Source organism: Leucopleurus acutus (genome assembly GCF_964270905.1).
Source record: "Leucopleurus acutus genome assembly, chromosome: 13".
In the NCBI taxonomy this organism is placed as follows: Eukaryota; Metazoa; Chordata; class Mammalia; order Artiodactyla; family Delphinidae; genus Leucopleurus; species Leucopleurus acutus.
In genome coordinates, this window is record NC_139155.1 from 17,425,784 (window position 1) to 17,444,614 (window position 18,831).

The following is an 18,831-nucleotide window of genomic DNA, read 5'->3' on the forward strand; positions in this document are numbered from 1 at the left end:
TCTCTGACCCCCAGCCTGGAGCAGACCCCTGTTGTCTGGTCTCAGAGCCCCTTGCACTTTCCTTCATACCCTGCGGGCATTAATGATTATGTCCTTGGATGACTGCGTGAAGTAGGGATGAAGCTTCCCCAGTAGACGGTTGGCTTCATGAGAATTGAGGCCATATCTGTTCCATCAGAGCACGTAATAGACACTCAATAAATATACACTGGGTACATACATTTGTTTAGAAATCCTACATTGGCAGCAGTGGGGAGAAGGGAGTAGATAATAATCTAAGTGAGGATCAAAACCAAGATGGCCAGGATGCAGAGAAGGGGACAGATCATGACATGTTAGGGATTTGACATTCACAAATCCCATTAGATGGGAGGGTCAAGGGCAAAGGATGCCTGAGGAATAATTTCTGGCTTAGCTGCCCACCACCCCGCCCTACACCCAGTGGATATTCCAGTTATCTATTGCTACATAAAACACAATCTCAACTTACTGGCATAAAATGACCATTTCACAATGTTCACAGATTCTCTGAGTCAGGAATTCAGATAGGACACAGCAGAGATGACTTGTTTCTGCTCTAAGATATCTGGGCCCTCAGCTATGGAGATGAACAGCTGAGGTGACTGGGGCCTGGAATCATCTGGAAGCTTCTTTACTCCTATGTCTGGCATCTGAGCTGGTAACTCAAAGGCTCAACTGGGTCTTTCAGTGGGAGCACCTCCACGTGGCTGGGCTTCTCCCAGCATAACGCTGGGCTGCCATGGGAGCATTCTAGAGGGACCATCTGGAGAACCAGTGTCCCAAGACATCAGAGTAGAAGCTGGTCACAGAATTCATGCAGCATCCCTTGTGCTACCTGCTCTTGGTTACAGAAGAGTCACTGAGGCCAGCCTTGATTCAAGGGAAAGGAAATTAGACACCTCTTCTTGATGGAGGGGTAACAAGGTCACGTTGCAGGATTGGAGATACTGTTGCAGCTGCCTTTAGAAGGTGCCTTCTGCCTCAGTGAATAACAGAGCTGTTTGTGGGGATAAGTAGTGGTGGGGGGAGCCCCTTGTAGGTCAAGGAGAGGGTGGTGGTTTTGAACTTGACCAGTTCTGGATATTTGTAGGAATTCCACTTGTGTTGCTGGGTAGCTGGCAGCTTAGAAATATAGGATGAAGTAAGAAGTGACCAAGAATGGTGCAGCATCGTCCCTGGGAACCGTTAGAATTTTAAATTCCTAAGCATGCGGTAATAGCGCTGAACTTTAGTTCCCGGACTGGGTATTCTTAGGGAGAGGTGAGTTCAGTTTTAGGAGAGGAGCCCCTCCATAAGCACACAGGCACCCCCCGCCCTCGACCCTGGGCTCCTGGAGTACACATTTGCCCAGTTTGCATACCGTCTGTGCTTGTGAAGTTAGCAAAGACATGCGACTAATGTCCAGGAGAACTGAATAATTCTGATTCTACAGCTTTGGAATTGGAGATGATTCAGACAGAGGCTTTAGTGTCATTTATCTTTTTGTTTTTTGTTGAAAGCCAAATAATACTGTGAGGAAGATTGTGCAGGCGATGCTAAACCACTTGCAGGACCACTTCTAGGCACCTCTGAAGCACATGCCTGCAAGCAGCTGGCAGGCTAGACACGCACCTCTCTCTCTCCTTGAGAGCGCACCCCCAAAGATCTGTCTTCTTGACGGGGTTGGGTGGCTCTCTGTGCTTGAAAATATAAAACTGCATTTGTTTAAAAAATCTTTTCCAACTCAGAATTTCATTGATCAAAATCCTGTTCAGGGGCGAAATGATCATTGGTCGACAGTGTTTAAGGTGGACTGTTTAATCGTTAAGGCTTAAAGATATCACCACAAGAGCATCAGAACACAGAGAGGAAGTTCTCTCTTAGAGCATACATTCGGACCAGATGTGGCATCAACAGAACAAGGGCAGCTAGATCGCTGGTGAAAGTGATATCTTCAGATAAAAGTACAGATTTAAGGGTGTTGATCTTTAGAGCATCCGTGAATTTTTATCTGGAATCAAAAAACAGATTAAGCTAGTCCATTAAAATACGGAAATCCTAGGGAATTCAGGAAACATGCTGAGGAGCCCTATTTTCCACTTCATTTGATGCATTTGGAATTTTTGACCCACACCCCATGTGGAGATTCTACTTGGCTGCTTATTTTCTTTCTCTAATCAGCCATAAGCTTCCTTCCACCACAGCAGCCTTAAGAACTACAGCAGCCTTAAGAACGCCGCAGGAACTGGTGGCTTGTAAACGAAAGGCTGTGTGGGGTGTTCCTGGCTGAGTGATTTGTAATGACGGAGCGGGTGTTGAGACTGCGTTGTCTCGCTTTATAGAACTTGCTTTGAGCAGTGTCATTTATGACTGAACCTCAAGTGAGAAGCTCTTTTGCTCATGGACACCCAACTCAGCTATTGCTTTCCTGGTGCCACTTTGGAACCTGAGTCTCTAAAGTAGGTGTTTAATGATAGAAGTCACCTTAGGAGGACACTAACTAGGGTTTTTTAAAATATATATATAAATTTATTTATTATTTTTGGCTGCGTTGGGTCTTCGTTGCTACGCATGGGCTTTCTCTAGTTGTGGCGAGTGGGGGCTACTCTTCGTTGCGGTGCGCGGGCTTCTCATTGCGGTGGCTTCTCTTGTTGCGGAGCACGGGCTCTAGGCACGCGGGCTTCAGTAGTTGTGGCACGTGGGCTCAGTAGTTGTGGCTCGCGGGCTCTAGAGCGCAGGCTCAGTAGCTGTGGCACACGGGCTTAGTTGCTCCGCGTCATGTGGGATCTTCCCGGACCAGGGATTGAACCCGCGTCCCCTGCATTGGCAGGCGGATTCTTAACCACTGTGCCACCAGGGAAGTCCGTAACTCTAGGGGGTTTTAATCCTGCTGATGCATTAGAATCACATGGGGAGGTTTTAAAACTCCATAGGTGCCTGGACCCAGCCCCTGGAGGCGCTGATACAGTAGGTCTGGAGTGAGGCAAGGGGAGAATTCCACCAGGTTCAACCTCACATCACAGAATAGTCCATCTAATCCACTAGTGCACCTGCTCTTCAAGCAAGGTCTACCAGTTGGCCTCACGAGGGTTCTGATTAAATGTAGAACCTTGGGCTCTTCCCAGATCAGCCAATCAGAATCTATTAACAAAGACCCCAGGTGATTAGTAGGCACATTCAAGTTTGGAAAGCACCATGAGAATAAAGATTTCAATGAGGAGAGGGGCATTTATTTTAAAATCTAAAGTCCTACCTTGTTCATACCCTGCAGTGTATTGCTTCAGTGACAAGGTGTGCTGTAAGGAGGGTTTGTCACCCTCAGATGGATGTGATGGAGGCAGGAGAAAGGCTGGGAAATGCTGCTCTTGAGCAGTGGATAGCAGCCTTGCCTGCAGATTAGGATCACCTGAGACCTTTGCTGGGTTCACCCCAGTCTAATGCAAAAATCCCTGGGGGTGGAGCCCTCAGCATCCAGATAAAAGCCCGGATTCCAGTAGAATCAAGAGCAGCTCATCCCATGTCAAGGTGCATAGGAATTCATTGGGGATCTTGTGAGAATGCCCTTCTGGTGCCAGGTCTGGAGCATGGCCTGAAATTGTGCATTTCTAACTGGATGTCAGGTGATACACCTGGTCCACACCTTGCGTAGCAAGTGTGAACAAGAGTGAAGTTGTGTGTTTTTTCTTTTCTTTCCACAAGCAAACAGCAGCATTTGGCCTTTTGCTTTGCCTTCAGTCTATCAGTTTTTGAGTTTCTCTTTTTCTTTTACTTGGTGGTGGGAATGGGGAGCAACAGAGCTGAAGGCTACAAACACCACACAGTCAAGCAGATAAACTCGATAAAATCTTGACTCTGGCCTCTTACCTGCCCATACTTCGTGCCTTTCCCATTTTCTCAAAAGCTTTTCAAACTGTCACCGCTCTCCGGAGGGTGCTTCGTAAGTCAAGAAACTCAAAGCTGTTCAAACCCTCGCTTATCCTTCTCTGCCCCTCACCTTGAAGCCATCCCGCCTGCTCTACGCTCCCCTACCATCAGCCATCCATCCCCTCTCTTCCTGTTTCCTAACGCCCTCTCTCCTGGTCCCTTCAGTCTCCCCCTCCTAAAAAACACCTCCTGATGAGCCCAGCTCCCCTTTAGTTTCTCATCCAGAAGAAATGTATTTCAGTCAGGTCACCAGTGTGGTTTTGTGATCACCAAATCATTGGGCATCTATGCCCATCTTACCGGGCAGCTCGCTTCCTGCCCCTCCTGTTCTGCCTCCATACTCCCTTCCTGTGTAATCCATTCACTCTCATGACTTCAACTAACGTCTGAGTGTTGAGGACCTTCAGATCTGTGTCTTTGACCTGAACCTCAGCCTGGAGTTCCAGCTTGGTTTCTACAGCTCCTGGATGGACGTTTCCACCCTTGTGTCCTATGGGGGTCTTCAGTTCACCAGATCTGAAAATGCATTGTCCCCCCAACTGGATGGATACCTCTTAAGTTCTCTAGCTCATCTGTGGCACCTCTGTTCATCCAGTCACCCAAAGTAGGATCCTGGGGTCACTTTTTTCTTATTTTTATTTTATTTTTTAAATTTATATATATTTTTATTGAAGTATACAGTTGATTTACAATGTTTCAGCCGTACAGCAGAGTGATTCCGATATATATGTTTACATATTATTTTTCAGATTCTTTTCCATTATAAGTTATTATAATACAAGTTATTGAATATGGTTCCCTGTGCTATACAGTTGGTCCTTGTTGGTTATCTATTTTATATATAGTAGTGTGTATCTGCTAATCCCAAATTCCCAATTTATCCCTCCCTCACATTTCCCCTTTGATAACCACAGGTTTGTCTCTATGTCTATGAGTCTACTTCTGTCTAGTAAATAAGTTCATTTGTATCATTTTTTTAGATTCCACATTGAAGTGATATCATATGCTGTTTGTCTTTCTCCTGATTTCATTTTTATTCCCCATTCGTTCTTGCCCCCATTCAGTCAGCTGTCCTATAGCTCTTGAATCTGTCTTCTCCCCATTTCTGTCCCCTTAGCCCTGGGTCAGGCTCTCATCAACTCTCCCTTCCGTGACTGAAGTTGTCTTCTGCCTTTAGACTTCTTCCCTTCAAATGTATCCTGTGCACTGCTCCTACTGTGACCCGGGCAAACCACGGTCTGGCCGTGCCACTCCCATCCTGAAGCCCCCGGTGGATGTCCCCTGCCCTCTGCTTGCCGTACCAGGCCCACTCAGTCCACTGGCTCTCAGCTCATCTCCTGTCCTTCCTGTGGTCCCCTGACACCCAGCTCTTCACATATGAACCCAGGCCCGGCTGTTTTCTGCCTTTGTGCTTTGGCCACTGCGGTTGTATTTATGCCTGGAATGCCCTTCGCCCCTCTCCTCTCGCTGTACAGGCATGATTTGGGGGTAGCTTTTAAGAGTCCACTCAAGAGGTACCTCTTCCAAAAAGGTACCTCTTGATGCCACCATAGCCTGGCCGGATTCACTGCTGCTGCTTAGAATTCCTGTCCTGCCAAGGGCTTAGCTCTTTCCTTACATTTTCTTCCACATTATACATTGTCTTCACTCCTGTATGTGTTTAGGTATCTCTCCCGCCTACCATGGAGAGACAGTGCGCTCCTCAAGGTAGGGATTTTGTCTGATGGAGAGATGGTTTCCATTGAAATGAGCTCTAGTTCTACCTTATTTTGCTTTTTGTTTTTTTTTAAATTGAAGTATAGTTGATTTACAGTGTTGTGTTAATTTCTGCTGTACAGCAGTGACTCAGTTACACATACATACGTGTGTGTGTGTGTGTGTGTGTGTGTGTATATATGTGTATATATATTCTTTTTTGTATTCTTTTCCATTATGGTTTATCTCAGGATACTGAATATAGTTCCCTGTGCTATACAGTAGGACCCTGTTGTTTATCCCTTCTATATGTAATAGTTTGCATCTGCTAACCCCTAGTTCTACCTTATTTTAAATTAGTGGTTCTCAAACTTGAGTGTGTGTGCGAATCACCGGGGGAGGCTTGTGAAAACACTTTGTCGGGCCCATGCCTGGAAGTTCTGATATGACAGTTCTGCGGTAGTGCCTGAGAACTGGCATTTTTAACAAGTTCTCAGGTGATGCTGCTGCCACTGGTCTGGAACCCTCACTCTGTGGACCACTGCTACAAGCCATGTCATGGTTACAGCTGACCTGTGTTCTCTCCATCTATATGTTCTAGAGACTGTGAGTGTACATAGAGGTAGAGCCTAATCTAGGAAGACCAGAATCCCAAGACACCAGGGGGAGGAACTTTGTTTACTTTCCCAGGCAGGGTTGATCTCATGATTTGTTAAATCTCACCTTCTGTTCTACCCCTTGTGGCCTGTTGATGGTTCTGGACCCAGTTTAGAATGGAAGGACCCAGCGCATATATAGCTCAGTGACCGATATGCATTCGTGACCTGAGAGAGGTAGAGCCCCTCCTGGCAGCAGGGCTGGGTGTGGACAGGACACACTTTTCTCAATACCATCTGCTTCCACCTCCAACTTGACTCCCTCCAGGTCATGTCCAACCAGAGCCCCCAGGAGAACTTGGCCTGGCTCGCTGTTGGGTCATTGTTCCTCTCATTCACCTGTTCTCAGTTCTGGCCGTTGTCAGCATCCTGGGCTAGTTCCCTTCTGTCACTACTTTTTTTTTTCTGCGGTACGCGGGCCTCTCACTGTTGTGGCCTCTCCCGTTGCGGAGCACAGGCTCCGGACGCGTAGGCTCAGCGGCCGTGGCTCACGGGCCCAGCCGCTCCACGGCATGGGGGATCTTCCCAGACCAGGGCACGAACCCGTGTCCCCTGGATCGGCAGGCGGACTCTCAACCACTGTGCCACCAGGGAAGCCCTGTCACTACTTTTATTCTTGCCTCTTTTTTGATCTCCTTTTCCTGTATTTTGAAATACTGAAAAGTGCATAGAAAACAAATACATAGTTTAACAGATCATTATTAAGTGAGCACATGTGTAAGTACCACCCAGGTCCAGCCCAGGAAATTGCTGGGGCCCCTGAAGCCCCACCCGAGTCTGTCCTGCCCACCCCTTCCTGCTCCCTCCTCAGAGGTAACCTCCATCCTCATTTTTATCGTAATAACTCCCTTGATTTCCTTTATGGTTTTACCACCTACGTATATATCCCTAAACACTGCAGTTTAGTTTTACATGTTTTCAAACTTTGTGTATAAATGGAATCAGACACTTGGAATGATTTGGAATGGAATACAGTATGTATGTGTGTGTGTGTGTGTGTGTGTGTGGCTTTATTCTGAGATATTTTTAATATTTACTCATTGTTGAATGTAGATGTGGTTTTTACCTGTGACTGCATAGGTTTCCATCTTTTCCTGTCTTCTCTTGATTTATTCCCACCCACCATCCCACTGCCTTTAGAATAATATTTTTTAGAAATATTAAACATAATGACCATAAGAAAGTCAAGCAACTTACGTATTTGATTTATATGTAAACCTATAAAGGGAAGGAATTGAACTGCAAACCTATTTTTTTCCAAAGGTAATACATGCAGATAGAGCTGATGATAAAAGGGTACAGCATGAAAATGAAGTCTCCCTCCCTGCCTCTTCTGTGTCTCAGCCCTGCAGTTTCCTTTCCCAGAAAGAAGCTGCTGTTACCAATTCCTCGTATGTCCTTCCGGAGATAAACACACACTCCTTGCGCAAAGAACACTTACAAACATGAGCCCTTATATACCCACAGATACACATACACGTGATCACATGTGTGCAAGTGTGTGTGCATGCTTGCGTTCCTATTGTGCATTCATCCTGTATGTCACATCGCTTAAAGCATGGTAGATACTCCCTGCTTTTATCACTTAGTGTAATTTGAAGATATCAGTACACATCAAGGCACCTCATTCTTTTCTGCAGACCACGTAGGCTGTCACTGTGTGGGGGTTTAGCCAGCTGCTCTTGGTGGTATTTAGGTTGTTTCTAATCTTTCTGATAAACAGGGATGCATTGAATAGCCCTGAGATATGTTGTTTCTTTATCCAAGAGTATATATACACTCACTCAGCGCGTGTGTCTGTGTTAAAGTTTGATAGATATGGCCAAATTGCTCTCCGCAGAGACCACCTAAGAGGGCCTGTTTATTTTGCCATTATAGGATAAAAATGGGCACGTAACTGAAGAATTGTACTTCTTTTTTGATGAACTTGAGTATCTTTTCATGTATTTAAGAGCGCTTGAATTTCCCTGTGTATGAATGGTCTATTTGTCCCTTACCCATTTCTCTCTTGGGTTATTTGTTTTTTTCTTTTCTGCCACTAAACTTTTGATTGTTTAACTCTGCTAGTTTGCTGCCGCTTGTACCAACCAATGCAACTTTTTGGTTGCAGAGTTGTCTATAAATCAAGAGTTCAGAATCAGCTGTGAGAGGATGAGAGGCCAGGCGAAGCTGACTTTCTTTGCTGGATGGTGATGATCAAAGGACTTGGTGACCCTGGGAGCACCCAACATCGTGTAGCCATATTTGCATACACTAAATACATGTTTACCAGACGATTTTGAGCCACAGCTGGCTGATGGTAAATGCAACATGCGTTGATGATTTTATCAGGCACAACCTTTGTTAGCTGATTTCTCTCTATCTTAACCAAAGGGTCATATGGTGAAGGGGAATTTTTTGCTGGTTAGTGTATTACTTCTTCTCTTTTCTTGGTCAATATTTCCATTCTAGAAAATGGGTCAAGGTTCCTACTTTTTCTATAAATTAGCCTTGTGGTCCAAGTGTCCGGTAAGGTTCTCTGTTTTAATTGGGTACCTAGTAAATGTTTGATCAAAACCACAGATTTCCAAGTGTCGTTTCGCTACGTTTCCTAAAGGCATGCACTTTACCACAGCATTTCTCAATCCATATTAATAGGTGTTCTGTGATTGTTAAAAATGTGCCTGTGGTCACATTAATTTTGAAAAGATTAAATTAAATAAAATTAAATGTTTCTTTACTACAGGACTTCTCAGAGCCTTTAATACACCAGTGGGTCTATTGCATATCCAAGGGAGGGATGTAGGCTGCTGTGTTTTGCTGTGTAGGCTGCTGTGTATTTGACCACAGAACACGTTTCACTTACTTTATGGTCTCTGATTGAAATATTCCTCAGGCAATTAGCGTCAAACTCAGGAAATGATCAGGAAAAGGAACCAATTTCTTTGCCTGCTGATGTGTCTGAATTAGGCCAAACAAGGAACCTTGTTAGAAATAGGGTTATTGATTACTTGACTGCAATCAGGTTTCTGAAATTAACTACAAATGCTTCTGTGGTTAAGCTCAGTATATTGTAGACGAAGACACTAGTTACTTTCTCCAAGCTCCCCAACGTGTTATTCAAACTGTAAAATTAAGAGACCAAGGTCATTTCTAGCAGACCCTTCACTGCCCCTACTTGAGGTCAGATACTACCCTCTATCTGAGGCATCCAATTCAAACTGGGCTGGGGAATGAGGGGGTTGTGCTGTGACAGAGGAACCACTGGCTGGAGGACTTAATTATGAAGCAAATTTAAAGGGCCACAAGGGGGACGAAGAATCCAGCTCATTAAGAGGGCAGCTTATTCTTTCCTCTTGAGTATTTCTGAGATTGATTTTTATCCCTTCTCATTGGTCTTTTCTCCCTTCTCGAGGAATCTTGTCTGTTTTTCTTCTCAACCTTCCTGAATTTTTGAACGGCAGTTCTCAGAGGTATTCTAGAACACTCGTGACCAGGGATGTGTTACAAGTCATCTGGGAGCCAAATTAAACCTTTAAAAATTTGCAAGTTACCGTAAAATAGAATGGATTCAAGATTACCCTATAAAATATCTTTTTTTAACCTACTTTCATTTCGATCTTCTTTTTCAGTCGAAAAGAAATGTTCTGATTGCACACATTCTAACAGCCCTCAGGAGCTGTCGTGTAGTTCCATTTAAATTTTCCCTTTTGATAATATCGCATTTAAGCTAAAAAGATGCTTAGAACATTTCCATTTGTCATGACATAACAGTTATGATTACCCAATGAATGGCAGTCCAAATGATGCAAGAGAAATTTTCAATAATGGTACAGTGGTTTTTAAAAAGTCATAAGGTTAATTATTTGCTTTCTTCAGTAGTCCTCAATTGTTCCTTTTGCAGTATTATACGTACTTTCTTGGAAGTAAAAGTCTAGAAAGTGAATCATTAAAAAATGAAATATGGGGCTTCCCTGGTGGTGCAGTGGTTGAGAGTCTGCCTGCCGATGCAGGGGACGCAGGTTCGTGCCCCGGTCCGGGAGGATCCCACGTGCCGCAGAGCGCCTGGGCCCGTGAGCCATGGCTGCTGGGCCTGCGCGTCCGGAGCCTGTGCTTCGCGGCGGGAGAGGCCACAACAATGAGAGGCCCGTGTACCGCAAAAAAAAAAGAAATATGTTTTTTTCTAAAGCATATTTAAGTTTTTATAATTGTAGTCATAAGATTGATAATCTTATAATCCTTTACTTGTAAATGTTCTTTAATATAATCCCATCTCCAAAAAGAGTGTCTCACGAGTTGTTGATCCCCCTTCTGTGTCAGTTTGCAGAAGAAGGAGCTCATCAAGACCTGGTTCATGGAGGCCCTGGTGGCCTAGTGGTTAGGATTTGGCGCTTTCACTGCGGAGGCCTGGGTTCGACCCCTGGTCCGGCAACCATCCCACGTGCCACACGGTGTGGCCAAAATACAAAAAAAAATTTTTTTAATTAAAAAAAGAGTAATGTGGGGAAAAAAAACCCACCTGGTTCACCCACTCTCGTGTGTGTCACACAAGGGAACTTCATCTCACGTGCATGTTCAAACACACAGTCAGTGGGGGACCTTATGCCAAAAAGCTGCTTCCTGAACGTTTCTTCCTAAGTTATAATATCCTTGTCTTGAGCTTTCATAGCGGTGACAACTCATGCCTTCCTGTTAGGAGAAGAAGCACTGCCTGATATTAGGTAACAGTGGAAAGGTTGACCCTATACTGATAAGTGACCGCCCCCCCACCCCAAGTCTGCTCACTAACAAGGCAGTTCTCATGGTGGTTTGTAGCATAAATCACAAAAGAAAGTCCAGTCAGTAGAGCGAGGTGGATGGAGAGGTTGGCTTGGGGGTCAGACTGCCAGACTTTGAATTCTGATTCTCCCCCTGAATCCTGTCTCTGCCTCCGTTTCCTCAGCTGTAAAACTGACATATTAACTAACTACTTGGCATGATGCCTGGCACCTACTAAGCACTGAACAAATGTTCCCTTTAGAGCCATATATCATGCGACAGTAGAAGTCAAGAGCGGATGGGCAAAGACAGAACAGGTGGGTGGAAATTTCTTCCCTACAACTGTAGCCTGACTGCCAGGCTACTCATCTCTAGGTTGAAGGTCCCTTTGGCTGAAATTTCCATTAGGAGCTGGACTCCACCATTGAGATGGAAAGGAATCAGGCTAGAGATAAACTATATCTCACTGTTTGTGAACTTTACCTTTCCTGTCCATTCAGAAGGTCGGCAAGCATGTCCTCGGAGGGTCCTCCCAGCCTGTCAGAGGTTTTATGGGAACCTATCGCCTGAGAGTTGTTCCCTTTAGCAACAGAGAAGCCGAGGGCTTTCTAAAGTTCCCTGGAATTAGAACTGGCGTTTGAGTGGTAGATGTGACATTAAGTGCATGGAATGAACTTAGAAAGACAGCAGCAGATGCTGGCCATCAGGATAAAGCCATGCACAGCCCCGATCTATGATCACGACTCCAAAGTGTTGAATTTGTCGGCGATACCCTTTTTCTTTGATTTATTCATTCGCTAAGTATGTAATGGGTTGTACATTTTACAGACCAAGTAAATGAGTTTGAAGTAATAATTTAGCTGTCACTTTGTAGAGCTCTGGGACTTTTGTTCGGGCCATGTTTAAATGAGGATTTCTCTTTTAGGATTGAATGTTCTATGGACAGTGGGTCAAGTTACAACATGGTCATTGGTTTGCTCAGGCTGCCCTAACAAAGTACCATAAACTGGGCGGCTTGAACAGCAGATATTTTTTGTCTCACAGTTCTGGAGGCTAGAAGTCTGTGATCAAAGTGTTGTGGTGTTGATTCCTTTTGAGGGCTGTGAGGGAAAGATCTGTTCCAGGCCTCTTTCTCCTTGGCTTGTAAGTGGCTGTCTTCTCCCTGTGGCTTCACACTGTCTTCCCTCTATGGGTATCTCTGTCCCAATTTTCTTTTGTCCTAAAGTCATATTGGATTAGGGTCCACTCTAATGACCCCACTTTAACTTAATTGTATCTGCAGTGACTATTTCCAAATAAGGTCGTATTCTGAGGTACAGGATGGGGGTTAGGGCTTCAATGTGTGAATCTAGGAAGGACACAATTCAACCCATAGCAACCTACGAATTTTCTACTTGATGGACTTTTTTCTCTTTCTTTTTTAAAGATTGTACATGGCAAGTCAAAGCAAATGATCGAAGCTTCCACGAACAACCTCATTTTATGAACACAAAGTTCTTTTGTATTAAGGAGAGCAAATATGCGGTAAGTTGATTTTAACTTCCTAAATTAATTATAGTAAAAGCCAGTTTTTCCCAGTAGCCATCATGCTTACTGGCTTCGTGTGGTACCTGCCTTCCAGGTAACCCCTGGCCTGGGGCTACTGATAATCATCATTAGTTCTCTAGAATGTCATTTTTGAAATTGAAGTCTAGTTGATTTACGATGTTGTGTTAATTTCTGCTAAACAGCGAAGTGATTCAGTTTTATATATATATATATATATATATATATATATACACACACACACACACACACACACACACACACACACATTCTTTTAAAAGTTCTTTTCCATTGTGGTTTATCACAGGATATTGACTATAGTTCCCTGTGCTATACAGTAGGACCTTGTTGTTTATCCATCCTATATATAATAGGTTGAATCTGCTAACCCCAAACTCTCACTCCATTCCCCTTGGCAACCACAAGTCTGTTCTCTAGGTCTGTGAGTCTGTTTCTGTTTCATAGACAGGTTCATTTGTGTCATATTTTAGACTCCTAGAATGTCATTTTTATTCATCCCACTAAGATTAACTACCTTAAGGGTGTGTGGGGGTGGCTTACAAAATTGTGTAGATTGAAATTTCCCCTCTGTGTGTGCAAAGCTCTTTAAAAAATATTTTATAAAAGAATCTACAGTCATATCACAGAAGCCTTGTTTTTGACAGTAATAAGAATTTGAAAGGAATCTTAGTAACATATTTCCCCCTCCTCTGCCTGTGATGGATTTAGAGACTTTGAAGCTATTTTCACCTCAAAAATGCTTATTGTCATTGAAATATAAAGAACCCCCACTACGTCTGGGCTGAAATGTTTGTTAGATCCCTAGGACTGCTCTAATGAAGTACTACCACTCGGGTGGCTTAAGTCAACAGAAATTTATTCTCTTACGATTCAAGGGGCCAGGAGTCTAAAATCAAGGTGTCAGCAAGGTTGGTTCCTTCTGGAGCATCTGAGGGAGAATCTGTTCCAAACTTCTCCTGTGGCTTCTGGCTGACACTCCGTGGTGTTCCTTGGCCTGTAGACGCAGCACTCCAATCTCTCTGCCTCTGTCTCCACATGGCCTCCCTGTGTGTTTCTGTGTCTTTGCCCAGTTTTTCTCTACTAAGGCCAGCAGTCATTGGATTAGGGCCACCTTAAACCAGCATGACTTCACTGTAACTTGATTACATCTGCAAACACTATATTTCCAAATAAGATGACCATCGCAGGTATCGGGGTGAGGACTCGAGCATATCTTTTGGGGCACACAACTCAGCCACACCCATCTCTTTTTCTCACACAGCCTCCATCCCTCTTACTCACACAGCCTCCATCCCTCTTAAGTAAAAGAACGTTCCTTTTCGCCCCATGTTGATGTCTCCTATTTTCTTCCCATCTTTGCCCCATTTTCAAGGAGGCTTCTAAGGGGTCAAGGGACCCAACAGCAGGATCCATTTGGTCACAGCCAGATTTGCCACAGAGACCTTTGAGGTGAAATGTCTGCATCTTGTTACTGTCTCTGACATAAGCCTCCAAGGGGTCATTTTGAGACCCAGTTAGAAGTAGAAGCTTAAAGGAAATCTCAGTATCTTTCTGACGACTTACGTCCTTGGTCCCTGTAGGCCACAGGGCTTAGTGATTTTTGCAGGTGTATATACATTGTGACGCTGTGATAAGTGTGTGGCATTGTTTAGAATGACTTTCTCATTTTTTCCAACAGACTAATGCAATTAAAACATACAAGTATAATGCGTTTACCTTTCTACCAATGAATTTGTTTGAGCAGTTTAAGAGAGCAGCCAATTTCTATTTCCTGGTCCTTCTTATCTTACAGGTAATGCCCTTTGATATCTTAAATCTGTTTTGAATTATGGTGACTTAATAACATTCAGGTTGTTATTGTTTAAGTTGCGTATAAAATGTGAATAATCTTGAAAGTTTTCTATATGGACATCTGCGTTCTGCACGTAAGGGAAAGTGCCTTATAGACAACGAGCTCAACAGTGTTAAATGAACAGGGAATGGGAGCAAATGGAAATGTTATTTTAATTCTGTATTTTAAAAAATTCAATTTCCTACTGATGTCAGTGGTAAAACTGGTTTCCCTGAAGTGAGTAAAGTTAAAATCTTCACTTTGTAAAATAATCGTACCTTAAAATTAAATCCATTTTTTCATGGTTGGCCTTTATTTTTTTATTTAGATGCCAAAATATTGATTTTTATTAGTATTTTGGTCATAATTCTCCAATTATTTTTGTGAACTAGTTTTACACTACTGGAAAGGCCTAATTTTTTCCTGAGGTTTTTTGTTGTTGTTGTTTTTTATCTTAATCGTGGCAAGGAATCCACGTATCTGGATAGCACAGTGCTACCTTCCCTTTACTTCCTTCTAGACGGAAAAGGGGAGTTCCGCATATTGACAATAATGTGGGAACTGAGCTTTCTCTCTTCTAACCATCCCCTAATTATCTTTTCTGAAGGTACAGTGATCCAGATTAGGGAACTAGTAATAGCCCTAGACAGCCCTTTCCTTGCACTGTTACTTCACTTAATTCTTGTGCTCGTTAAGTACTATCATAACCTTCCATTTGCAGAGAAGAACTGAAGGCTGGTGAGGTAGAGGAACTTGCTTCAAGTCCTATCACCCTACGTGGCGAGGCTGGGTAGGACTTGGATCCAGGAGTTTGACTCCAAAGCTTGTCATTTTAACCACTACATGATGTGGCCTGACGATCAATAGGATGGTTGCAGGAGGTCTTTACTTGCTTCCCAATCTTTTATTCCAACTTGATGGCCATCTTGATGGATGCGAGGCTTCCTGCAAGGCCACCCTCTTTCTTGGCTAGACCGATAGCAAGGACCATGAAGGAAGCACTTCCTTCTAATGGTCCCATAGATGCCCCACCCAATCCAGAGCCAGCCACTATCTACTGCCGTTTTTGCCTCCATCATGGGACCCTCAGAGACCACTGCTGAACAACCAGCAGCGTACAGCCTGCTGTATGCAGTCCCTGGGACCCTACAGTGCCTGCCCGTAGTTAATTATGACTTTCACAAAAGGTTTGGAGCATTTCTCTCTTAGATATCATGTTACAAAGCTTCCTTGGTGTCCAGTGAAAGCCATAATGAGACCAGGAGCCACTGTCCTCTGGGCTGTGTCCCAGGAGACCAGAAGTGAGAGAGAGACAGAGAGAGAGAGAGAGAGGGGCACGAGAAAGGTTAGCTGGATGCTTCAGCACCTTTTCATGCCTGATTGGCAGGATGCAGACCTGGGTGATAATGGAGATTAGCCTTAGAATCAACAAGCTTAGAGTTAGCAGTTGCCTGTAGGTTAGCTGTGCCTTCCTGGGCACACACGTACGCCTTCTTTTTTATCTCTTTCAGGCAATCCCTCAAATCACGACCCTGGCGTGGTATACCACCCTGGTGCCCTTGCTGGTGGTGCTGGGCATCACGGCCATCAAAGACCTCGTGGACGATGTGGTAAGGATTTTTTCCACAGCTTCCTCCTCGCTGCTGCAAGCATATTTTCAAGTGGCGTTAATACTTGACATTTTGAGATTATTAAAATAGCCTTTCCCATCCCTCCTCTCAAGGCTCGCCATAAAATGGACAACGAAATCAACAATAGGACGTGCGAAGTCATTAAGGATGGCAGGTACCATGCTTTTCTCAATGTGTGACTTTCTTCCAAGGATGTGTTGTACAAATACATCTGGAAACATCCTTAGAGATAACTATTTGAACTTGAAAGTCTATCAGTGCATGAACCTTTTCCTTATAAAGGCCTCTCTTCACTTCCTGAGACAAAGCTATACCCAAGTTGGGGTCCAGGCGGTTGCCCGATGGGGCTCTGTGTCCTCGGCACTCCTGTGTTTACACTCATCCTGGAGTGTGCCGCTTCATCTCTGCTCTTCCCAAACTTATGCTGCCCAGGGCTTTGCCCAGATGACCTGACACCCTTCCTGACTCCCCAGCTACAGTGATTTCTTCCTTCACTGTTTTTTTTTTTAAATAAATTTATTTATTTAGATATTTATTTATTTCGTTGCTGCGCATGGGCTTTCTCTAGTTGAGGTGAGCGGGGGCTACTCTTCGTTGCGGTGCGCAGGCTTCTCATTGCGTTGGCTTGTCTTTGTTGCGGAGCACGGGCTCTAGGTGCGCGGGCTTCAGTAGTTGTGGCTCGTGGGCTCAGTAGTTGTGGCACACGGGCTCAATAGTTGTGGCACGCGGGCTCAGTAGTTGTTACTCACGGGCTCTAGAGCGCAGACTCAGTAGTTGTGGCACACGGGCTTAGTTGCTCCGCAGCATGTGGGATCTTCCCGGACCAGGGCTCGAACCCGGGTCCCCTGCATTGGCAGGCGGATTCTTAACCACTGCGCCACCGGGGAAGTCCCTCACTGTGTTTTCAGAGCGTTTTGTTTTCATCTTTCTTATTAGGATCTGAATTTCATTAGAATTATTTGTGTGGAAGTCTCATCTCTCTGGAACTCTGAGTTTCTTGGGGAGACTGCACCTGGTGGTATTTGTTTTTGTGGCCGCCTGAGCACCCAGCGCACAGAACGTGCTCCTCAGTGTTTGCTAAAGTAATGTAGTCAGTGGTGACCCACGTGCCAAGTCAGGGACCAGTGGTGAGTCGTTTTTTGAGCAAGAGCTTCCAGGCAGAACTACAAATTCAAGTGCTAAAAATAGCGACTGAGGCCCAATTCAAAGACGTTTCGTGTGTCGACACTGAGGAAAATAACCCGAGTTATAGCCACACTTCAGTGGTGTCTACTTTGAATATAGACTATTTTAATCTATAAATATGTTTAGATGCTTTTTTTCCCTTCCAAATAAATAGATTCTGTTCCAAAGGTTACCTTTCAAGTCACTTAGAATCACTGTCGTGGATGGTGGTGAGATTCACAGCCAGAGCCCTGTGTAGCCCACAGCCCGGCCGACTACACTGGTAAAGAGTAGCTCTGAGTAGCCTTGAACTGGGGTTAGGACTGCATATAGGCATGACTGTGGCCCCGACAGCCCATGTATGGGGACTTGGGCATCCGTGGGGCAAAGTGACAGGGGTCTCCCAAGGGGAAACTGGACATCACAGTGGCAGAGTCGAACGGAATTGCTTCTAATACCCCTGAAGAGCTGTGGCAAGAAGGTGCTTAACTTATTCGTTTATAATTGAGACCCACACGCAAATTGCTAATTGACCATTTCAGAAATATTAAAATGTAAACTAACTACCATTCCTCTTAGTGAAAGATAAGCCAGGTTAAGAAAAATCTTGAGATTGAAAATTGTGTATTAAATTCTTGTAAAATTGGGGAAACTGAGGTATAAGCGTATATTTTAAATGTACCTTAAATCTCCAGGTCTCTTTTATCCATAAGTTAATGGGAGGACCAACATAGTAATTGGATTTCTGTCTCCAAAACAATTAAGGATATTAGTTGTGGTAGGTTCATAATATCTGTTAGGGATATCTTTTCTATAATGAAAACCTTTAAAACAGACAACAGGCAGACCTTACTTCATTGCATTTTGCATTATTGCGCTTCACAAATACTGCATTTTTTTAACAAATTGAAGGTTTGTGGCAACCCTGCGTCAAGCAAGCTGCCGTATTTCCAACAGCATTTGCTCATTTCGTGTCTCTGTCACATTTTGGTAATTCTTGAAATATTTCAAACTTAATCATTATTATTTTTTTGTTATGGTGATCTGTGATCAGTGATCTTTGATGTTGCTTTTGCAAAAAGATTGCAACTCACTGAAGGCTCAGATGACAGACTTTTTTAGCAATAGAGTATTTTTAAAGAATGTATGTACATTTTTTTTAGATATAATGCTATTGCACACTTAATAGACTACAGTATAGTGTAAACATAACACTTATATGCACTGGAAACCAAAAATTTCATGACTCGCTTTATTGCAATATTTGCTTTGTTGTGGTGGTCTGGAACTGAACCTGGAGTATCTCCAAGGTCTGCCTATACTATAGTTTAAAACTTTTAAAAAATGTTGACTTGTTAAACATTTAAATGGGTGTTTCCAGTAGAATTTAATACTGAAGGAAGCAATCTTTTTATTTTATCAATATCCTTAGGAGATTCATTAGGAAAGTGGTACACACTCATCAAAAAGATAACTTTAAACAGTAGAGAGGAGGCCAGCACTAGAGCTCCATGATGATTCCAGGTGGCCCATGTGGGAGCCATAGTGCATCCCTGTCCTGGGACTAGCGGGTGATGGATAACTGAGAGGAAAGGAAGGAGAAGGGCTGGGAGTACAGGACATGAGC

General features: G+C 43.9%; 1 protein-coding gene across 3 annotated transcripts in view; it reads left to right on the top strand.

Annotated features, from left to right (window-relative positions):
- The window catches only part of ATP8B1 (ATPase phospholipid transporting 8B1), a 113,518-nt gene that overhangs the window by 57,930 nt on the left and 36,757 nt on the right, over positions 1 to 18,831 (top strand). For all 3 annotated transcript variants that reach the window (XM_082853604.1, XM_082853606.1, XM_082853605.1), the window contains exons 3-6: positions 12,439 to 12,536; positions 14,257 to 14,370; positions 15,921 to 16,019; positions 16,133 to 16,194. In XM_082853604.1, the coding sequence (XP_082709730.1) occupies positions 12,439 to 12,536; positions 14,257 to 14,370; positions 15,921 to 16,019; positions 16,133 to 16,194 (373 nt within the window). The remainder of the gene's footprint in view (positions 1 to 12,438; positions 12,537 to 14,256; positions 14,371 to 15,920; positions 16,020 to 16,132; positions 16,195 to 18,831) is intronic.